The 21,741-nt window shown below is 42.6% G+C and overlaps 2 protein-coding genes across 2 annotated transcripts in view; one reads left to right on the forward strand and one right to left on the reverse strand.

The window, feature by feature from the left end:
* Nucleotides 1-21,741, forward strand: part of SYPL1 (synaptophysin like 1) — a 362,670-nt gene that overhangs the window by 15,082 nt on the left and 325,847 nt on the right. The gene's annotated exons all lie outside the window — the stretch shown is intronic.
* The window catches only part of CDHR3 (cadherin related family member 3), a 34,059-nt gene continuing 16,394 nt past the window's right edge, over nucleotides 4,077-21,741 (reverse strand). Inside the window, exons 9-20 of the mRNA XM_066319226.1 lie at nucleotides 20,765-20,951; nucleotides 20,294-20,462; nucleotides 18,729-18,828; nucleotides 18,485-18,583; nucleotides 17,654-17,880; nucleotides 15,810-15,981; nucleotides 13,983-14,227; nucleotides 11,267-11,415; nucleotides 9,905-9,918; nucleotides 8,431-8,462; nucleotides 7,369-7,417; nucleotides 4,077-4,578 (exon numbers count right to left, since the gene is read on the reverse strand). Of these exons, the coding sequence (XP_066175323.1) occupies nucleotides 4,325-4,578; nucleotides 7,369-7,417; nucleotides 8,431-8,462; nucleotides 9,905-9,918; nucleotides 11,267-11,415; nucleotides 13,983-14,227; nucleotides 15,810-15,981; nucleotides 17,654-17,880; nucleotides 18,485-18,583; nucleotides 18,729-18,828; nucleotides 20,294-20,462; nucleotides 20,765-20,951 (1,697 nt within the window). The 3' untranslated portion in view covers nucleotides 4,077-4,324. The remainder of the gene's footprint in view (nucleotides 4,579-7,368; nucleotides 7,418-8,430; nucleotides 8,463-9,904; nucleotides 9,919-11,266; nucleotides 11,416-13,982; nucleotides 14,228-15,809; nucleotides 15,982-17,653; nucleotides 17,881-18,484; nucleotides 18,584-18,728; nucleotides 18,829-20,293; nucleotides 20,463-20,764; nucleotides 20,952-21,741) is intronic.

Consider the following 21,741-nt stretch of genomic DNA (forward strand, 5'->3'; position numbering starts at 1 on the left):
ACTGGGCTTCTTTGATGCACATCTCATGACATCTGCTTCCACATGCAGAATTACCCCAAGCTAGGTCCCAGAAAGCAGCCTTGGAGCACTGACAAAGTGTGGGTGAGGCCATGTCTCTCCTGGGATCTGAGCAGGCAGCAGCAGAGCCTGGCTGACCTCCGTGGTCATTTTTCCCCTCATTTTCAGCTTCCTCAGGCACTGGTGCAATGGCACACACCTGCCCTCACCTAAACAACCTGGGCTGAGACTCAGGTTTACCTTTGTGTGTACTGTGTAGGCATTGATATCTGATCTAGGCATCCAGAAAGAACTGCTTTTAGGGCACAGTTCATCTGATCCATTCTAGAGGTCTGCTTTTTAATAAGTCACCCCCAGTGTCTCTTTCTCCCCTGTGACAACACAGGGAGCTTGCACATCCAGACAGGGCATGTGCAGATGGAGCCCAGTGGGGGCTGAGCCTGTGTTCAGCCTTTCAGCTGGAGCTCTGCAAAGGGCCTGTTGTGGCTGGAGGAGTCACACCACTAACCAGCTGGGGCGTGTGTAACATGCAGTTGTGGCTGCTTGCTGTTAAAATGTTAGTTCCATTATGGTGTTGCAATCTGGCTCTCATAAAATAATCCAGCAGCCAGGTTATTTTCTCAGGAGGAGCAAGATTGCTCCCTGTGTCTGAGCTCCTTCTCTGAGGTGATCCAAACACCAGTTCTTGCTCCTAGTGAGCAGTCACTAAGTGTCAGCCTCCTGGGCAGATATTCTCATCTCTGCAGCTGGTGTTGTTCTCATGTGTCGGTGTCTTTCAGATCATGGAGAAATGCAGCATTGGCACTTTTATATTCCTTAATATAAATGAAGTTACATTGCCAGAAGTTGAGACTTCTGATGTTTCTTGCAAGTGCTATTTATAACACCAGCGTGAAAGCAGAGCCTTTGAAGAAAAGCACAAAACCCCCAGTTCTATGATCACTCATAAACTGCTTGGGGGAATTAGACCCCATCAGGAAAAGTGACCGGTGCTCTTTCCTAATCACTGAAGCTTTCAGAGCAATGTCAATCAGATCTGGAAGCACTTCAGAGATGTGTAATAGGTGGAGACACAGCCATCCAAAGCTGTGGCAGAACTCACATTGATTTTTGTAGACTTCAGATAAAATTATTGCATAACATGTAATAGGCAGCTGTAGGTCAGGAACTGTTGCCCCCAGCCAGTCTGCTTGAACCACCAGGTGCCTTTCCTCCTCTTCTGGTCTCAGCTTATCAATGCCATCACTCAAAATAAATGGCACCAAAGTTCATACCTTGTGTCTGTGTTCACAGAGACTAACAGAGCTGTTGAAGACTAAAGGGGCTGTTCCCATCATCTAGTCTGACCCTCTACAGCACACAGCAGCTGTTCTTGCCTCCTGAAGGCTTCAAATGATGGAAAGGACCAATGGTCTTTGCTAATTGTTTCAATAATCAAATGCTTTTATTGTGTAGAGCCGCACTTAATCTTTCTTCTCAGTCCGTCTATTGGCAGTTCGACACTGACTCCATGTTCTCAAAAGACTTCTGAATAAATAAAGCACAAAAGCTCCTCTGACAATTGGAAGAGGTTTCTAACATTTAAAGCTGTACTGCACAGTGCATTATAATCTTTATTTTATGAGAAAAATATATGTTGCTTTTATATCTTTTCACAGATTGTTTGATACAATATGTAACAAGCGTACACCTGGGTCAGTCAGTTCTACCTTCTCTGAATTTGTCCTACCAGAGATGTGAATGGATGTGCTTTAGCTCAAGGAGACCAAGAATTCATTCTTGATTCCTTCACAGGGAGGAACATCAATAGTAGTAGGGTCAGCTGACAGGAAAATGGTGCCACTTTAGCATAAAGCTAATGCTCATATAAAACCTTGCTATTCCTTGATTTTATAGATCCTAAACAAGGGAAGTAGCCTATGCACGTCCAAAATAAGATTTCATGGGAAAGATCAAGATAAAGAATGAGTTGGAGCTGGAGATGAGCATTTCACATATGGAAGCACCAGTGTAAGGAAGGGTGAAGCTGTGCTTTGTGGTCAGCACACTTGTTTCCTCATGCGGAGAGTGCATGGGACTCACAGAATGCTTTACTTGTTTAAACCTGCCCCTTCCCCCAAATGCTGAGTACACCAGCTAAAACCACCTCGACTGTGTGCAGGCATTCTGGGCAGCGTCAGTGCTTGGACCTGTCATCTCTTATATCCATGGTTCCTCTTTGTTCAACTATCAGTTGTTCTGAGCCCACAGTATGAGAGCACCACTACAAGAGCAGCTGCTTTTCACCCAGCTGTTGCCCAGCTGTGGGAGACCATGGCACCAGGAGTGTTGGCCATGACATTGTTTGCATACGCGGAGTTCAGAGCCTACTGTGATACCAGGTTATATTGCTGTTGGGGTTTTTCCCCTAAGAAGGAAGGAAATAAGTTTGTGCAGTTCAGCAGCAGAAACAATAGTAAAGAAAGACGAGTATTCATCTGTCTCTTTGTCGGTTTCCTGGCTGAAACTACAGCCTGTCTCTCCCTTCCCTTAAAAAAAAGAAACTATCCCTTAGTCACTGAAGCAGAATGAGATTAATCAAGGAAGCAAAGCAGCTGTCCTAGTGAAATGCCCAGGAAAGTAAATACAAAAACCTGTGTCTCTTCCTGTCATGAAAATAATGCAGTTAACTTCTTCAGGTAACAAAATTTAATGTCTGGAGGTGCCAGGTATGCCTGTGGGTGGTTTGGTGTCAGAGTGCTATGAAGATCTGCTAGGAAACTGCAGTTTCTTTATGTCACTGGAAAACTGCCTGAATAGAAATTGAATGTGCTGTATTTGCAGCAAAAAAGGCAAACAATGGTGGGTTGGAGCACTGGATGTGTGGCTGCCCTTTGGCTCTGGAGGGTCAAGCAATGTTATGACAACTGCCATGGGCACAGTAAAGTGATAACGTGCTCAGAGAGTATAAATCACTCTTTCACCACTCTGTATCTGCGGTGTTCATTACATACTGGGTTTCTGATTGTGCAATGAAATGGCATTTGACTGAAGATTAATTGTGTTTGTTAGGGAAATTGCTCCTGAGCCAAGTCACTCCTTTGGAGCACAGCAAAGAGTTACAGTACCATGACAGGTGTTTTTGTGAAGTGTAGGATCCTTAGTGAAATTACTGTGGATTTCTCCACCCAGATCCTTCATTGTACGACAAAAACCATGTATGTGAGAGACTGAATAAAGCCTGCATTGACCGCCTCTGCTCAACTTAAACTGAAATTTTCTTTGACACCTGGTATCAGTCCCTTGCTGTCAAAATATAATTTTGCTATCATGAAAGAAAACAAGCCAAGACATACAGCATTAAGTCATTAAGTCATCATTTGTAATTATTTTTCTTCAGATTAAAATAATTTTATAAAATCTTGGCAAGTTTGTTTGTTTTATATCAGGTTTTTAGATAGCACTTACAGTATACATGCTCACACTCAGGAAAGATTATTTCACTCCATGTGTTTACTGTTATTATTCTTTTGAGTGTATTCCACTTGATTCTCTAAAGCATTAAATGTGCCAGAAGAAATACCAAAGGTGAAGCTATTGAATGCTCTTAGTGTTACAAAAGATACAAAAGATAAATAAGCTGAAAGTGTTGACAGGCTGAGATACTACAAGAGGCTAAGGGTTTTCTCTACTCCAGAACTGCTTTCAAGCCATGGTCTTTTCTACAGCAAGATGGGAGGGCAAGTAAGGGCTGAAATAAAATACTGAATGAAAAGAAAATATTTTTAGCTTTTACCAGCAAACATTTCTACCCTGATGTGCTTTTCATTCATTTGGTTGCTCAGCAGGGACAGGAGACCCCATTCCCTGTTGAGAAAGCACATCTGTGTATGCTGCCATTCCCAAAGGCAGTCAGAGGATGTGGACATGTCTGCCAGAGGTGCAGAGTTTCCAGGGGGAAACTACCAGTTCCTGCAGGAAACAGTGGGCACTGAGTGCTTTTGTCCATTATTCTGCTTTTTTGCCTCTTCTTCTCTCCTCCTCTTACATGCACCTGCCAAACGTACATCTAGCTTCATTCTGCCTTCGGGTCTGGTTTACACACCTCATGGCTACCTTTCATTTTACAGCTGAGAGAGAGAGAAAAATCACATCTGATTCTTTGGCTGCTCAGATCAGGGGTCAGTTGGGAGGCACCTTGGAGTCTCATGCACTCTGGCTTAATAGCAAAGAAGAGTTCATTTTGGGAGAGGAGGTCAGTTCCTGCCTCAACGGGTTGGTGAGAATAATTCCACATCCTCAGACTCTTCTTTCTTCTTTTGCAGTCTCAGCCCAGCGAGGCCTGGTGTTTCTGATCGCCCTGCTGAGGCTTGGCAGCTGGTTTTGTTGCTGCAGTCAGCTCTTTCTTCTTCTCTGAAGGCTCTTTTTTGCTTGGTGCCTCTGCTCTGTGCACCCCTTGGCCACTGTTTTCTGTGTCACTGGACACTACCTGCACAGCCAGCACTGGCTGAAGGGGCTCATTGCTCTTCTTCCACCTCCGGGCCCCCGACCGTGAATTGAACTCGTACATTCTGCCAGAAACTTGCAAGAACAAAAGGACAACAGATTAAAATCATCCTTGCTTTAGCAGATTAAGACATGACAGTTCTCAGAATTGAGATTGAAATGAGAAATGTGAAGCACTTGGAATTCAGCTGAGCTGAGGAAGTAGCCCTGAGAGGGAAAGTCTCATTTCTGTGGGGACCGGGGTGCTCAGTGGCTGCTCAGAGAAGATGTTGGCTGTTCTGCCACTATAAGGATTGTCTTTGCAGATAGGGGAACAGGGATATTTAAAACATTCCCATTCTGAAAGAAATAACTTTCTTATCAGCCTATAACTCTATCCAAGTTCCAACTACTAGGGATTAACATGAGCAGTAAAACAAAACACATCCATAGTTGTAAGGACAAAATTTCTATCTTTAGCCATATTGAGCAAGACTACTGTATATGTCTGTGCCTATTTTGTTGCCTAGCAGAGGTAGCAAAACCTGCTCAAGAGCACAACATGCTACATGCATCTTCCAGACCACATCAGCTTATCTGGACTGACCAGGATTTTAAGATCCAGTGAGTCTTGGTTGCACGTGTTCCATCTCCATTTGCACAAAATGCTTTCTTCCAGGCTTGCCATCTACTTTGCCATTAATAGAGTGAAGTACTGTGTGTTTCATACAAGTACATGATTCTGTCATATATATAAAATATTGTTACGTTTGTGTTGTTTAGCACACATGGCTACCTTCCCTTGTCAGAAAGGTTTCTCTCTCTATTCAGGTTTTATGGATAATTTCTACTTGTACATTAAAAGCAAATATCTTCTCCTTCAGTTCATTGCTACCTAGAGATGAGTAAAAAAATTTGCATATGTCCAGTGTGATCACCTCACAGTCTAACTCAATGCATGTTGCTAAATGGAGAATCAGGAACTATAATGGCAGTTTCTGTAATTAAACATTAGTAATGGGAGACCAACAAAAGGCTATTAAGGCGTGGAAAGAAACTGTGGTTACATGTTACTAAATGTTGCAGTTTGTATCAGAATTAATAGTTTGTGACACATTAACACAATTTGAGCAACTCAAGATGAAACTGGATCTCTTTATATGTTATTTTGCACAATTTGAGCAACTCAAGATGAAACTGGATAGCTTTACATGTTATTTTGTGTAACGGCTTTCAAGGTGGGCATATTAAAGCAACCCAGATCAGGAAACAGCTTCTGACCATCCCTCTTAATCATATTCAACAGATGATGCCCCAGGAATTATTAAATCTCATTTCCAAACCAGCAACTTTTGATCTTCTAGGGATTGTGATGAGCTGTGGAGAAGAGAAGGGAGAAGTAGGAAACACACATTTCCCTGCTGTCACCAGAGTTGTGTTAGAGCTTAATGTTTGCATCAGGCATGACACAAATGTCATGGCTCTGGATGACTGTTCGGATGGGCTCAAATATCCTTAAGTCCAGTATGGTCAGGTTTGTTGGGAAAGGGTGCCCCAGCTGACCTGCAAGAATACTGGAAAGCAGCTCTTGCAGCAGCCTAGAGACTATTCATGTTTAATATATTACAAATGCTGTTGCACAGGGCGGGAAAAAGCAGGGATTTTGGAGCCCATTCCTCCAGATCTCTTTATAAATAGCAGGTGAGCTTGGACCTGGATCAAACCGGCCTTGAGCAGCCTTGTGGATGGGCTTAATTGCACAGTAGGGTCTCGCTTGTTTGCCCAAATAGTACTGAAGTCTCCATGCCTAGTGTTTCCTGTTAGCTCAAGGCATCCAACAGCTCTGAGCCAGCTAAATAAGAAACACAAGTTATAGGCACCTGGGTGGAAATTGGCCAAATTAATCCAAGCCTTGAAACAAGCCTGTCTTCTCCTGGATGATTTCTAGACCTATTGTTTCAGACCTATTTTCAGATCTATTTGTTAAAAACCTGTTTTGTCTGACTGTCACATTTTACCAGGTACCCCCACCCCCTGCTTTCCATGTTGGGGCCCTCAGCCGCCAGGCACAGGGCTGGACACCGTAATTCCAGGCCAAGCATCAAAGTAAGTGGCTCAGGCAGGGGCTGTGTTTCAGAGGAATGAGGTAAGCCAGATCAATGCTCAGTAAAACAAAAATATTTTTCCTGTAATGAGCCCTGCTGCAGAGCAGTGGCTGTCACCTGGGGAGCTGGGGGAGCTCCCCAGCTCCTCCTGAGGTTTGTAGCCTTTGCTTAATTTTCACTTTTGCCAGCTGGTTAATCAGATATGCTCAGAGTTTGCATAGCTGGAGCCTGGTGACACAGTGCCTGTTGTCAGCTGATGGCCTTCCCTTTTCTCCCCAACAAGTGATGCCTGAGCCTTGGATAAACAGCAGCAACACACTGTTACTGTAAGGGAGGAGATTTGTGTAGGAGCCAGTAACTCACCCACCCACTTCTTCAGGGAGAAGTTTAGGAGATGAAGGCAGCACACTGCAGTGACATTAATCTCCTGGCCATTTCCCAGACATGAGATGGGTGAGACCATGTAGCTATGACAGCACCAGAGCAGGAGACTGGCAACATTTTCCTCCTCCCCTTCCACCTTCCATACACATCCATACATCCCAGTTTAACAGAGGAATAGTGAACAGATGTGTGCTTTCCAGGGCTGTAAGTATATTCTACCATTACAAATGTTACTGAGGCACTCTCTTGATTTTCACTGTTTGAGATACAGCTCTCATTCTCCTTGGAAATAGCAAACCAGATATACAAAAAGCCAATGTTAAACCATATTTAAATCAACTGATCCAGTTTGGTTCCAGCCTAATATTCGTGTCCTCTCTTAACTGCTTTTTATTACCTGGGTCTCTGGCTTCTCCATCAAAGACAGTGTTTATCTTTGTCATTGTCTGGAAGACACACAAAACGTGAAATGAAACCTATGAACTAGTTAAGTCAGAAGGAGAGGCAGTGGCTTGGAAATGGTGACCTACATGGATGGAGATGGATTTGTGTGACCTGTATATCGCATTCCTTTAGGCTGGGCTTAGTCTAAACTGGCAACAAGAGCCATTTGTGGTGTAGGGTTTCATCACTAGAGGTTCAAAGGAGAATTAATAAGTTCTGACATGCTAAATGCCTCCATGTGTGTAACTACAGGAGGTTCTCTTCCACCCAGAGTAGGCTTGGGAAACCCCTCTGAAAAATTTGGGGAGAGGGAGTTCACTAATCAAAGTGCCTTGCATAGATCCACAGAGTATCCTGAGTTGGAAGAGACCCACAAGGATCATCAAAGTCCAGCTCCTGCAAAGGACCACTCCAGAAACCACACCATGTGCCTGAGAACATTATGTCTGTTCATGCAGCCCTTACGCAATTATGTCTGTGAAAAGGAAGGAGCCCCAAGATCCAGGGGCAAAGAAACATCTCCAACAGTGGAAACATCTGTGACATTTTGCTGCAAACAGCTTATCAAGGCCAAACTCTTTACAGCCTGGGTATGCTGACATGCTTTACTGCTTGCACTCAGGTGGGTCAGAGTTAGTTCCACAGGTCAGTGGTGTCTCAGCAGTGCACTGCTGCCACCAGTGACGCTGAGGCACTTGTCATCCCATGTCTGCAGCGAGTGTCCCTGTCACTGTTGTGGGCACAGCCTGTCTGACCTCCCAAGTAGAGCATTTTTAAATTGGAAGCAAAGGGGCCCCAGTGCAGGTGAGCACCCCTCACATCCCATGTTGCTTCCAAACAAAGAGGTCTGTTGGGACAATGAAGTGCTTTGCACTTGAGGGCAATCATTTTTTCCTTGCCTATCATTTTTATATTCTCTTTGGAAAACAGACACCATTCATAAAAAAGTCCTATGATCATATTTCATAATGGGCCTGGAAAAACTGGGGTTTCTTTTGAGGCCAGCAGTACTTACCATGACCACTTCTTTCTTGGCCTTCTTTTTTTCTACAGAAAGGAAAATGCACATTGTTAATATTCAGAATTTTCTGATAGTGACTGTAGATACTAAAGTCAAGATTTCCTCAAAGAAATAGACAATCCTTCTACTCAAATACTGAGACATCTTAAATGAGTCTTATTTTTTTTCTGAAATGCTGAGTGAAAATCCATAGTTTCCAGTGACTAATCAAAAGACTAGCCTTGAAAAGCCAGTAATGAATGAATAGCAATGGTTATTAAAAAAATTTCCCTTTCTAAATAATATGAACAAATTCAGAAATTCATCTTTGGGAATATCTGAACTAAAAATGCAGATTATCTTACATGAGTGTTTGTGGTAGCAAAGCTTGTGTCAAATATCAGCTTGGAGACAAAACATGGAAGAACTGCATTTTCAGTCTAGTAAAATTCAGATTGAAGAACAGTTCGGTTGTGTGTGAATTTACCACACTATTAACTCATCCCACATGCAAACAAATACAGCAGCAGTGCCACGGGCATCTCAACAGCATGGATTTGTGGATGGTACCCAACTAATTGCTATGATTTCTTCTTTCTCACTCCTTGCCAATTTGTTTAATGGCCTTTCTTTGGAGAACTGTGCATGGCCACATATGCGCTTTGCAACCAGGTGTGCAAAACTCTGAAGTGCTGCAGGTGGATCTCAGCCTGAGCACTGATGGGAAAACTGTTCTGTCTGGCCTTTGCTGCCCAGCATTTGGGAACCAGTTTTCAGTAAGCAAAAAGCATTCCCTCTTTGGAAACCAGCCAACACTGAAATGTCTCAAATTGGGCAACCAAGAGAACTGCTAATTTTGTGGGCTTGGTTAGCCCTGTGGTTTTTTCCATTTGGGAGATACTGACCGAGGAAAGGGGAATTACAAAAGCAGGGTCCACTGAGCCCATATGAACAGTGCTTTCTAGCAGAAATGTGATGGGACTTAAAAGAGCAAGGCTGCTTAAAACAACATGCTTTTCCATGTGTGATTTATCTCTCTCCTAAGTTATACAAACCCATTTAAAAGCACCAATACTTCAAAATAAATCTTTATGTATGTGCAGTAATGGTGTCAAGGGAGCAAATGAAGTGATCAGAGAACAGGGAATTAGAGTGGAGAGGACTCTTGAAGATGCTATAGATGGCTGGGATTATTTTTTAACAGATGGCATAAAAATTGTGTGTGAAAAATAATAAGTAATTCTTTAGCATCCATGCCAGAATACCAGACAACTCTGAATTTGGGGTTTGCTGAACAGTTAATAGATTTGAAGACTAAAAGGGCCATGAAAACATTTTGTCAAGCCCCCCATAATTGGCCAGGATTATCTAATCTCAGTACCCTTCTACTGTGACAAATTTATATATAGAATGTAATTTGCAGATTTTACATGGAATAGTAAACAAGGTCCTTTTTTGAAGCATTAAAATATAGAAAAGAGGTACACACCTGGAGCCTTTATCCTGTAATGAAAAGAGAGTGTAGTTAACAAAAGTCATGGTTTTCCCTACATTAAAAAATCATTATTTTTATTCTCTTTCACTTGGCAAGGATGTGTTTCCTTGAGTTCTGAGATTTGCTCAATTTGTTTGGTTTCTGATTTTGCTTTCACAAAAAGCCTGCATCATTTAATGCTGCTCTCAAACAGGAAAACAGTCCTGAGCATTGCTCTAACACTTCTTCAAGAAGGAATGCTCTTAAAATAATAAAGTCTTATTGATGATAGCATAATGGATTTATATAATCTGGAAAAATCTATTTCAGATATTGTCATTTTGTTCCATACTTGGAGGAAGGTCAATTTTTTGGATCTGATGGGCTCAGAGAATACCTTTTAAAATATTGGAATGGTTATAAATGTTTTTGAAACTATAAAAATTGCTTTTCAATGGGAGACTCCGGCTCCCAATAAATATTTTGCCCAATTAATAAATAATAGCAGCATCTTAGATTCATTTGTCATTTTTATCACAAGTTGTTAATGATTGCTCACACAATTTGAACTACTATCACAGTCATATAGTAGTTCTTTACATTTAATGTAACCTCTAAATTGATCTCCAAGTCCTGAAAATACTCGTAGAATTCCTTTTTTTTTTTTTTTTTTTTTAATCCCAGCCACTTAAAGGACACCTTATCATAGCTTTGTGAAGTACAAAGTCGATTTAGAGGCAGCCTGGCTCCAGCCCACTGAGAAGGCAGCCAGCAGGGATCTTTGCACTTCCCACAGTGACTCAGAGCTGGTCCCAGGTGCTTCCATGCCTTTTGCCAAGCATGAACACTTAGAGGTAAGGTTTATGGGCCAGAGCCTTGTAACTGGCTTGGTAAAACTCCAGGAAATCTGCAGAAGTTTTGCCAGAACAATGAATTTGGCACGAGCACCAACATTTGCAAAGGACACTGGGATCTGTAGCTGAGAGGGAGGAAAAGGCATCCAGTAACTACCTAGATGGGAGCTCCCTTGGAGTGGGAGTCAAATACAAACCAAAACATTTGTGGTCAGCACAGTCTGCCACAGGCTCCAACTGAGCTGCCTTTAGAGGTTATAATTGCTAATTCCTCTTCTACCTTCTGCTAATGTTAATGTTCCTAAACCCATGAAAAAAAAAAAAATGCCCTGGACACATTTCCTCGAGTTCATACCATTAACACCCAGTATCGCTGCGCCTGGTATCAGCGTTCACTACAGCGCAGCGCATACGGCTATGAGAGATTTAAAGCATCAGTGTGGTGAGGCTGGAAGGCCCGAGCCACCCCTGTCATGGGCGGGTGGTGCTGGGGACACCCCCGAGTGCCATTCCGGGGACTCACAGGGCGGTGCGGCGCCGGGCCAGCAGCAGGAGCCCCAGGTGGCCCAGCAGCCCGAGGAGGAGCAGACCGCCGGCGGTGATGGCGAACGGCACGTACCACGCCGACGGAGAGTACAGGTTCTCCCTTCTCGTCACAACAGTGAAGCCACGCTTTTAAAACAAAACAGGGAGAGTTCCTCAAGGCTGCGTACTGACACCGGCACCTCCTTTCATCTGGCTGAACTTCAGCACCGAGGCAGCCGGCCCGAGCTTGCCCCGGGGCTCTGCAGATGATGGGCACAGGGAGATGGAGGGAGACAGTGATTCATCCCGTGTGCCTGCCTGCCGACTGCCAAGGCAGCTCACATGGCTGGGATGGGCCACTGAGCTCCTGGGGAAACCAAAGGCAGGTGAAATGGAGCCCACCCAGTAGGAAAAGGGGAGGTTCCAGATCGTGTTTCAATATCTTATATTAAAACAAGCATGTCGTGGTGGAGTTTAAAAGCCTCGGGTTGCCTGAGAGGCTGTAAGCACACTGTTGGAGGGCAGGCAAGTTCAGGGAATACTGCCATTACTGAGATGTTTTCTTGTTACCTAAGGCAAAACTGGAAGTAGGTCATCTTCGCTGCAGTGATCATTCAGCCTGCTTTGTAAGAGGAGTTGAACCCTAAGGAACTCGGTTATTGCATAAAGAAAAATAGAACTCTTTTATCCACTGACATGTTCCAGAAGGAAAAACCACACTTCCTGAGCAGTTGCGATCTCCCACATCTTCCTGAGTGTCAGGAGACACTTCTCTGAGCTGGCACATCACTTGGTGCTAGCAGCTCATTCATTACGGTCCCATCATGAAATTATCCTCATGCATTTCAGAAATTACTCATTTACTCTACCTAGTTCATTACCTAGTGTGGTACTATTAGTTTTGAACATCTACAGAAGTTTTTATTTAATTTTCTGTAAGACATTTGTAATCACATTGAGTATGAAACCGAGCGGGGTATCTATTTCTTTACAGTTTAAGGATAATTTAAAAATAACCTATTTAGTCTTATCAAAAAAAGATAGAAATGCTCAAATAATCTCAATATCACCACTACCACTTTATCCTCACCTGGACTGAAGTCATGAGTGATTTTTTGTGATGGGGCTTCTTTTCTACACTACCAGCTTTCCAGTTTCTGACTCACTGAGTTGCTGCACTGAGCGCATGTAAAGAGTAGTGAAGGGAGAACTTGCTGTAATGGAAGTGTTCTTCTGGAAAATAGCCTGAAAGTGGAAGGCTGATATCTCTGGGGAGACAGATTTAATGCTGTGGTATGTGGTTGAGACTGTTTGTATTTGTGGTAAAGCACGGGAAAGAAGCACAGAATAAGTTTATTCAGCTTAACTTTTCATTTCTATATCATGCTGGGAGAGTAGAAGGCAGTGAAAAAAACAATTTATTCCTTCCCAAAAGAACATTAGATAAGAACAGGGTTATTAATCAGTCTGAAAATTTGGATCCAAGCATTTTCATAGCAAAGCAACCAGACTTCTGCGTGCTGTTTGCGGGATCCTTTGGGCCTGGCTCAGTTACCAGAAGCCTCTAGAAGGAAAACCTAGACCATTTTACAGCAAAGGTCTCTTTTACCACTCCTCTTGGATACTTGTATTTTCATTCCTGCACCCAAGAAAGAAAAGGGTAATGCCATCTGCAGGCAGACAGGGCATGGATGGACTGTGGATGATGTAAGATGGTACAGCAAGGCATGAAGGGGTGACTGGGACAGGGACAGGGACAGAGTGGTCCATACCTTCAGGCTGTGCCACATACACAGGGAAAACAAAAGAAAGCTCTGTGCACATCCTGCACCAGCCTGATGGAAATCAGGTTCAAAATTAAACTGGTAAGGCAGAGCTCAACTGGGATGGCTGTACAGCGAAGTGGAGAGTATTGTTGGGACATAGGTCCACAGCTCCACAGGCTGTTAGTGCAAGGTTAGATCCCATCTGGGCTGCCAAAAGTTGTGCAGGCTTCTCAGCTCAGCTATGGACCATCACATGGGCATGGAGCTCAGAAAGACCCATCCCACCCCTCTGGATTTGCTATCTGAAACTTGCTGAAACCTCAGCGACACGCTGAGGCTGTGCAAAACTGCTTCAGTCCCTGACATGCTGCTCCAAGTTTTACTCAACAGTGACCTCAGGTCTGGAAAAGAGACTCTTTTAAGTGGTGAGGATTTCTTGCTGTTGTCGTTGTTGTCTGTTTCAACTTTGACAACCACAGATTAGTGTGCTCCAATGATAAAGAAGCACACAAAACTGCAAGACAGCTGGGGGAGTGAATAGTTATGAATAAAAAAAGAGGTAGTGCAAAATGCATGAGGTAATTTTAAGGTTCCAGGCAAAGGTTAATCCCTGCTCTTTCCTTATTAATAAAGCTGCCAAAATCTTTAACTTTCCAGTTGCGTGGTAATGGCAGTGTGCCCAGTCCTTTGGCATCCTGCCCTTTTTGTTTTAGAAACTGAAATACAAAACACATGCTATGACTCTGTACCTGGGACTAATCCTTCATGACACTAAGCACATCGACCCCTCTGGCTTCATCATAAGAGCACAGGGCTCAGAACCTCCCAGGACTAGATGCACTCTAGGTTTTTGCTTTCCTTTTGCATACATCCATCTTTTCTTTACTCCTGTGGAGATTACTCCAGAAAAGAAATGCAGAACTGGACACAAGTTTTAAGTGAACTTACCGTAGTGGTTGTGGCAGTAGTTGGGTTTGGGATTACTCTGATGCTTAAAGTCACTGTTCCAGTTTTAATTAAGCGTGTAGTTTTGTCCCTGGCAGATAATAAATTGTCATCTGTTATGTGGACATGCAGACTGTAAATCCAGTTTGTATCAAGTCCATTCTCATAGTCAAACCTTGATGCAAGAATCAGATGAGATATGTTGGAGCCAGCACTTGGTGAAAAGATGAAATGACCATTCTCATTGCCTGCAAAAGTAACACCAAAATGCAAAAAAAATTATATTAATGCCACATTTACAGTAAATATATGTAACAAGTGGTGAGGTATGGTGAAATGTCAGTGACAAGAAGGGCTCCCTGACCTTCCTTGTACCATATAAAATAATTTCAAACAATACAGTCATAAAAGCATGACAATCCAGAATAATACCCTCTATGGGGACATAGCAGAGAGGAGGCTGTGGAAACACCTCAGAGCCATAGAGCACACAAGAGGTCACCTGAATGAGCTGAACTTACAACCTGGGGAGCACCCAACAACACCCAGCTGGGGTGATGACCCTACACTGTGGTAGGGCTCATGTCACTACTGGGGTGTCCCTGGAGTGTTGCTCCAGCCCCTCTCCATGGCTTCTCCATCTGCCCAGAGGCAATGGCCTTTGAAGAAATTTAATGACTCAGTGACACCCATTGCCTCCAGTGCTTTGTCAGCACCATGGGGCAGGGAGGAGAGTTCAGAAATGCTGGCTCCCCAGCCCTTGCTTTCTGTCCATTGTAGCTGGAGAGCTGCTCATGGCCCAGGCTGCAGGCAGACCAGCCCCAGCTGGATCTGGACAGCCCACATATACAGGGAATCAGAGCCTTGAAAAAGCACCATTTGTCCTTTGGTTTAGTTGTTGTGGCCCCACAGAGATCAAGAGCTGACATGTTCTTGAAGGTTGCCTGTTTTATAGCACAAAAAGGGCCATGAGCTGCTCTGTGACTCAGAGGCCAATGCACAACACAGCCCAGGAGTGTACCACACAGTGGTCAGACAGTGATTTACTAACGTGGTCAGACAGTGGTCAGACAGTGGTCAGACAGTGATTTACTAACATGGCCATTGTATAGATTCATGTGTCAATACATTGTCTGCAGAGCTCCTTCTGTAGCATCAAGAGAGGAGATTCTCTCTTTTGGTGTTCACAGCCTTTTGCTGGCACCTGGACAACCCACTCTCTCCTTCACAGCAGTCACCTCATCAACAGAAGAAGGAATTGCCCCAAGAGGGTGGGTTTCCAGTTTTGTGAAGGTGACTGTCATCCCACACCACTGCAGCTCTCCAAGTGGTTGCAACTGATCACAAGACTCAAAGAAGCATTTTTAAAATAAGGATTTGTTGCATACAGCATGGACCTACAACGTGCAGGTTTGAGCAGCTGTTTTGAACTGTGCACCAGCATCTACATGATGATGAGATACATAGACAGGCAGAACTTCCAATCATTTCTCAAGATTTCCTCAGCTGTAATTGGAAGGGAAATTTGACACTGCACACCATTCCAGTTCATTCTTCTGAAGTCCTTGTCAACTGCGTAATTAATAGTCTATTAATTAATATGGCAGGAAATCCAGCCTTGCAAGGCAATGGTTCTAGCTGCTAGCACCAGTAGCAAGCTTGTGGATAAAGGATCAATGTAATGATCTGCAGAACTTGTGGATCACAGCAAGCTGACCATGAAAAGAAACACACAAACTATGCTAAATTTTTGTTTATAAATGTAAGTGAACTATCAGCATTCACTATTTTTTTTTCACTGTTCCCAGCTCGCCCACTGTGACACTGTACCTTCACTAATGAAGTAACGGAAAGACCTGGGATCAGAATCACGATCTTGACACTCAATCCTGAAGCCATTAATATTGGTCCCAACAGCTAAATCAACTGGGATTTGGAGTGAGAAGAAATTGGGTGAACAAACTGGCTCTTCATCATTTACTTCCAAAACATTCACAGTTACCTGGAAGAAAAGAGCAATAGCAAATTGAAGCTGCCTCAGTGCACTGAGACATTTTGTTAATTTCAGATACTGTTTGGTTTTGCCCATTTTGTTTTTTTGGTCAACAACTGTTAAAGAGCACTGAAGGCCCCTTCCAACCTAGCTCCTGCTGGAAAATGTCTGTGATCATTTGTCCTTCAATTCTTCTTGTGATCAGCTTTCTTCTGGGAACAGGTTCTGTAACCTGAGCCATCTTCCAAAAGTGAAGGGTTTTCAAGCTGATAGATAAGTTTGAACAAACTGAATTGTGTTATAGATAAAATCAGAAATAATAATAGTACCACATAATCATTAAACTTGTTTCCAAAACTCTCAATTTGCTTCACAATCATTACTTAGACTTCTTAGCATATTTAATAGCCATCAAGAGTATGATCCATGGAGGGAAGTGTGTTTATAGACTGTTTCCAGTGAGAGAGAAATGCTGGTAATAGCCCCCTGTATGGGTAGGAGCACCCTGAGTAGCACCAGATGTGTTTGATGTCATCTGGGATTAGCTGGCTAAAACAAGAAGTTTACCCTTCCCAAAGTTCTTTCTTCTGATGTCTGTTAGTCAGGCAACAGATAAGCTTGACATGGTTAAAAACTTCTGATGCTGAATTGTCATTAATCATCACCTTGAAACATGATAGATGATAAAGAGATTAAATACCTCCTGGATAGCAACTCAATGGGTGGTGCTTGGCTGGAGTGAAAAGCAAGCCTAGTACCTGTGTCACCCCCAAGAGATGTGTAGAAATCAGATGTAAAGCTGTCATGAGGAAGAAAGTGTGAAAAGAAATCAAAAGGAGCCTGTCTGTGAAAGACACTGGGATTCCTTGAAAGAAGTTACTATAAAATATCTCTGTGGATACAGCACTTACACTTTTTTCTTCCAACTAAAATAGGTCTGGGCAGAAAACCTAAGCCCAACCCTGCTGTTAAAGGTTGTCTTGGTACCTGGTTTTGGCTCCTTGGTGCTGGTCATGACCAGCATCATCAGGGAAAAAAGTAGATCATGGTCAAGGCACAACTCCAGCAGGCCAAATGGACACAGATACTGGGCTGGCCCTCTGACATTAACCCAGGAGGCCACCCAAGCCCTCCTCTCATCCACATCCTTTCTGTACCACTCCATGAAAACACAACACTGATACCCTGCAGCACAATTCTCACATTACTTTGGGCACTTTCCACAGAAAAAAATGACAAACAAAATCAAAAGTATGTTTGAGGGCCAAGGGACACTACACAGATTACAAAAAGAATTTGCCACTAAGCATGGCTACAATTAGATTGTGTTACCTGGCTCAAGACCCTGTCCTTTTTGTATTTTCTAGTACCTCTGTAGCCAAAAAGAATAGCTTAAATTGTCTAGGGCACAGAAAACAATTTCACTGTGGAGGTAAATAAAGAAAAAAGTCTGATAAGGAAATGCCACAGTTAAAAAATATTAAAATACTATTTTATCATTTTTGTGAGAAATAACCAACACTGAGTGAACAATACCTCTTTCATCTGAACAATATATGACTGGGCAGGGTTGCACTTGTCTTTTACAGACCAAACTGCTTTGCCCAGTGTCTTACTGTTCTTGCTAAGAAGAAGAGAGAAAGATGTAGCTAAAGGTGAACAGTAGAGTGGATTTACTCACTGATGCTGTTGTAGACTTCTCTTGAACTGAGGCCTGTACTGTGAAAATATGTTTCTGAGTTGTTTCGTAGTCCAATCTAGCTAAAATCCTCACATCTCCTTTTGTTGGGCTGATCCAGAATATTTTTGTGTAATCCCTGTTGCCAGCTCCAGCTACAATGGAGTAGGTGATGACATTGGGTGGCCAGTCCTCGTCTATGGCATGCACTCTTCCAATGCTAGATCCAACTGAGAGACAGAAAATCCCTATTTCATTAACATTTAAAGTAACAGAAGGTACAGATGAAATTGTACTCAAGATTTGGTTGAGAGTTTTTCACCCAATAAAATTAAAGCAATGGTGTGATAAGCACTGTTTTCTTATGCTGTGCTATGGCTGCCCTGTGCATGGATTGCTAGCAGGAAATACCAAAACACAAGAGCATGTAGAGAACCTCAGCAGAAGTGCTCTGTGGCTGGGCCGAGGGAGTCCTCACTCATCTGTGTCAGCCTGTAAAGTTTTCTGTGCACCACTACTGTCCCCCCAAAAGGCTAATTTAGCAAGAGCAGAAAGACAGTCTAAAACAAGACATCTGAGTTCAGTTCCTGGAACTGCCCCAGATTTCTTGTGCAATTGCTGAATTTGTCTGTGTCTCAGCTTCCATCTGTACAATTAAAGTTTTTGCCAGTTTAGTCTATTTAAGGGTAGTAGGTGGTTGTATGGTGAGACCCTAGTTGAACTGGAACTTTGAGCCATTTGCCTCGTTTACATATATGAAAATTCATTTGGAGCAAAAAGGCACTTAACAACACAACAACATTATTTCTATCATTTAGGTGCTACTTACTGTACCTTTAGTAATTTCTGAAACACTAAATACATAAGATAAATTACGGAAGACTGGAGAGAATTCATTCACTGGCTTTATCCTGATGTAAATGTAGATGATATCTGGAAATATAACAGAAGATTAAATCATAGTTAAGTATGACTGTGAAATTTTCTCATGCATATATTCAAAATACATATGGTATTCCTCTCTCCATGCTGTTACAGCACAGAAAACTATCAAAAGAAATGCAAAAGGGATACTTGCTTGAGTAGTTAGGATGGGCAGTATCTTGCACCCTGACATTCAAAGCATAAACTTCAACTCCTGGATTACCTGGGTTTTCTAAATCAATAGTTCCAGTCATCTAAACAGAAAGGAGCACAATCGTATTTATACCTTCATACATGAAGTCACAGTATACACAATGACAATTACTCTGTTTAACTTTCTGTAAGTGTGATTTACTCCTTGGGTATATAGAACAGTTCTATAGGAATAACACAGGCTAGTAGTCAATTCCAGGACTGAACTCCAGGCTTTTTCTACATGCTTACACTTTTGCCAACAAAATTTCTTCCCCTTAAGAGCAGAAAGTTTAATCATTGGGGTGATAAGGTCTTGACCTTTTACCTAGTCAATTCAAAGCTTGTATAATGAGCTTTGGGCTCATTAAATAAAGGCTATTTATGCAGCTCTTCTTGGCTCAACAATGATCTGCAATGGCTAACAGTAATACCTTGAGCTATTACTTGAGCTCATGCCTGCAGACATTAAAAATAAGGTATTGGGTATAGTCATGAGTGTTTCTCCAGGAACCAAGTCGTTATTAAATGGTGGCTTGCACACATTTAAATCCTAATCTGAGCTCTCCATCTTGCTGTGGGAGCCTCACAAACTTCAGTTACACACAGGCACCCACTGCTAGTTGTCTCCTCAGGGAGATTCCTGGAGGAGCAGGTTACTTGATATAGTCTGTTAAATTGTACATACGTAGAGATAAAAGGCTTGACAACAATCATGTCATGTGCAGCAAAGAAAATATTTTTTATGTTGGCAGATGAAGCAACTAAGGGCAGTTCTTATTGACAAGGAAACCTCAGTTCCAAAATTAAAGTAAACCATACAAAATCATTTTACCTCTCCTGTAGCACTTGTCTTTTAGACAGAATGCCTATTTTTTGTTGTTTTTCTTTTTCTGTAGTTGCCCACGGTTCTTTTTTAAGCTAAAAAACAACCATGACTGCACGTGTCCAGGAACTGGTAGGGTTCTGGCCAATGCAAGCTTGCCAGCAGCTATCAGCATAAGGAATCCATATTTTGACATGCAAAATCACAGAAGTGCAAATCCCACCACACTTTTGTGAAAATTTGCCACTCAAAGTGGTTTTACAATTCTGACCAGCTACTGAGTTACTGGTGTGAGATTTCTCAAGCATTTACATTCTTCATGCTTTATAGCAAGGATCTTCCACAGTCTGTCATGAGTAAATGGGTATGAAATGGCATCAAATTTCTCTGTTTATCCATATCAAAGTTGGTGCTTCACACTCCTTAAAAAAGAATATTTTTCCAGCCATATCTAGCACATTTATTTAAAACTGAAGAAAACAGCCTCTGTTCACTAAATTCTGTAAAATCCTTAGAAAGCATCCTATGTAGGGGTATATAGTTCACAAGCAGTCAAAACAGTCATTCTCCACATAATACCTACAGTGAAATGGATTACAGTAATTTTTTTCTTGTACAGTGAATTTTAAAAATCCCTTATAATATTTCATAAATTGACTTCTCTAATGGGATAATCTAACATAAAACAACAAATAACTGACCACAAGTCTTCCAGACACAGTGGACTCCAGAGCAAAGTTATTGCTTCCAAAACCAGATAATCCAGTGAAACTAAATTGGTTGTTTGATGGATCAACATCAATATCTTTGCAGTAATTTCTAAGATCAACAAGAACTGTCCCAGGAGTTGTATTTTCATTTACTTCTTCCCTGTTAAAAACAAACACATTTCCTGTAAAGTAATTTATATTTCTCCTTTTGAACTCTTCATATATCACAGGCCAAAACACTGATTTATTTTTTAAGGGACATCCTAGATCTAAATGTGCAACAATGGAGGAAGCAACCCAGAATCTGACCCATGTGTTCTGATGGACAACAGCCCTGTACAATGGGAAGAATAATGATAAATGTCCACTTGAGCCTCCCACTGTAGGTCTGGGGATGTGCCCTAATCTGCACACTGGTCTGGAGCAGCAAGGCAGCACCAAGGCAAGGAAGAGATTCCATACCTGAAGTCAGAGGGATTGCATTCTGGTGGGTTGTCGTTGACATCATCAATAATGATGGTGATCTGATGTGTGTCATGGCCACTGCTGAGGCCATCCTCCACCCGGACTGTCAGGGAGATGTTGGGATGAAGCCGCAGTGGAAGCGCATCCCGGTCAATTCTCCCTGTCACCTGCAACACTCCAGTTGCTGTCAGAGAGCAGCCAGGAGTCAGACATTCACCATGGGGGGAAGCAACAAACAGTCATGGTGCAGGTGCAAAAGGGCAGGGCAGCTCAACACACTGGTAGCAGAATAAAAAGTCTCCCGTTCTGTGCAAGTCATGGCTGGTTTAGTTACATTTTTTAAGTGATACAAAATGGCTCTGAACATTCTGGCTATGATTAATGGCTAGATACAGTAGCTGAAAAATACGCCTTAGGAGGCCCCAGCAGAGGGGTTGTAAAGCATTTAGGTTTCCCTTACTCTCAAGCTTCTAGTGCAAGCCAGAGTTGAGTGCATTCACAGAACATCAAGGGCAACGAGCTGCTAATGCCTGTGCTGTCCTTGCTCTCTAGCTAGTAAGACAGCTTCCCTTTCCACTGTTATTATTCAAGCATCCCTCAGCACCTCCAAATCTACTCACACATGAAGAGAGCTGTGACAGACTGTGCCAAGTGCTCTGGTCAGGCACTCACTTTATACTGTTTTTTCACTTCTGTTAGCCTCTGTCAAAACCAGAAGAATTTTATGGCATAGTACAAGTACTATTCCCAGAGAGCACAAAGAGTTAAAAGAACAGAGCATAGATCCTCTGCATTTTGATACAAGGCCAAAGGTCATAGGGAATCTAAAGCTCTAAGGATCATGCTGATCTCCCACAGCGCTATGTTGTGTGGCACATCTTACAACTGTGATAAACAGCTCCAAAGCAACGGCAGACAAGGAGCAAAGCTGTCACTGAAGGCCAGCCCAGGAGGAAAAACCCCTGGGGAACAAA

This window comes from Sylvia atricapilla, chromosome 5, assembly GCF_009819655.1.
Source record: "Sylvia atricapilla isolate bSylAtr1 chromosome 5, bSylAtr1.pri, whole genome shotgun sequence".
In the NCBI taxonomy this organism is placed as follows: Eukaryota; Metazoa; Chordata; class Aves; order Passeriformes; family Sylviidae; genus Sylvia; species Sylvia atricapilla.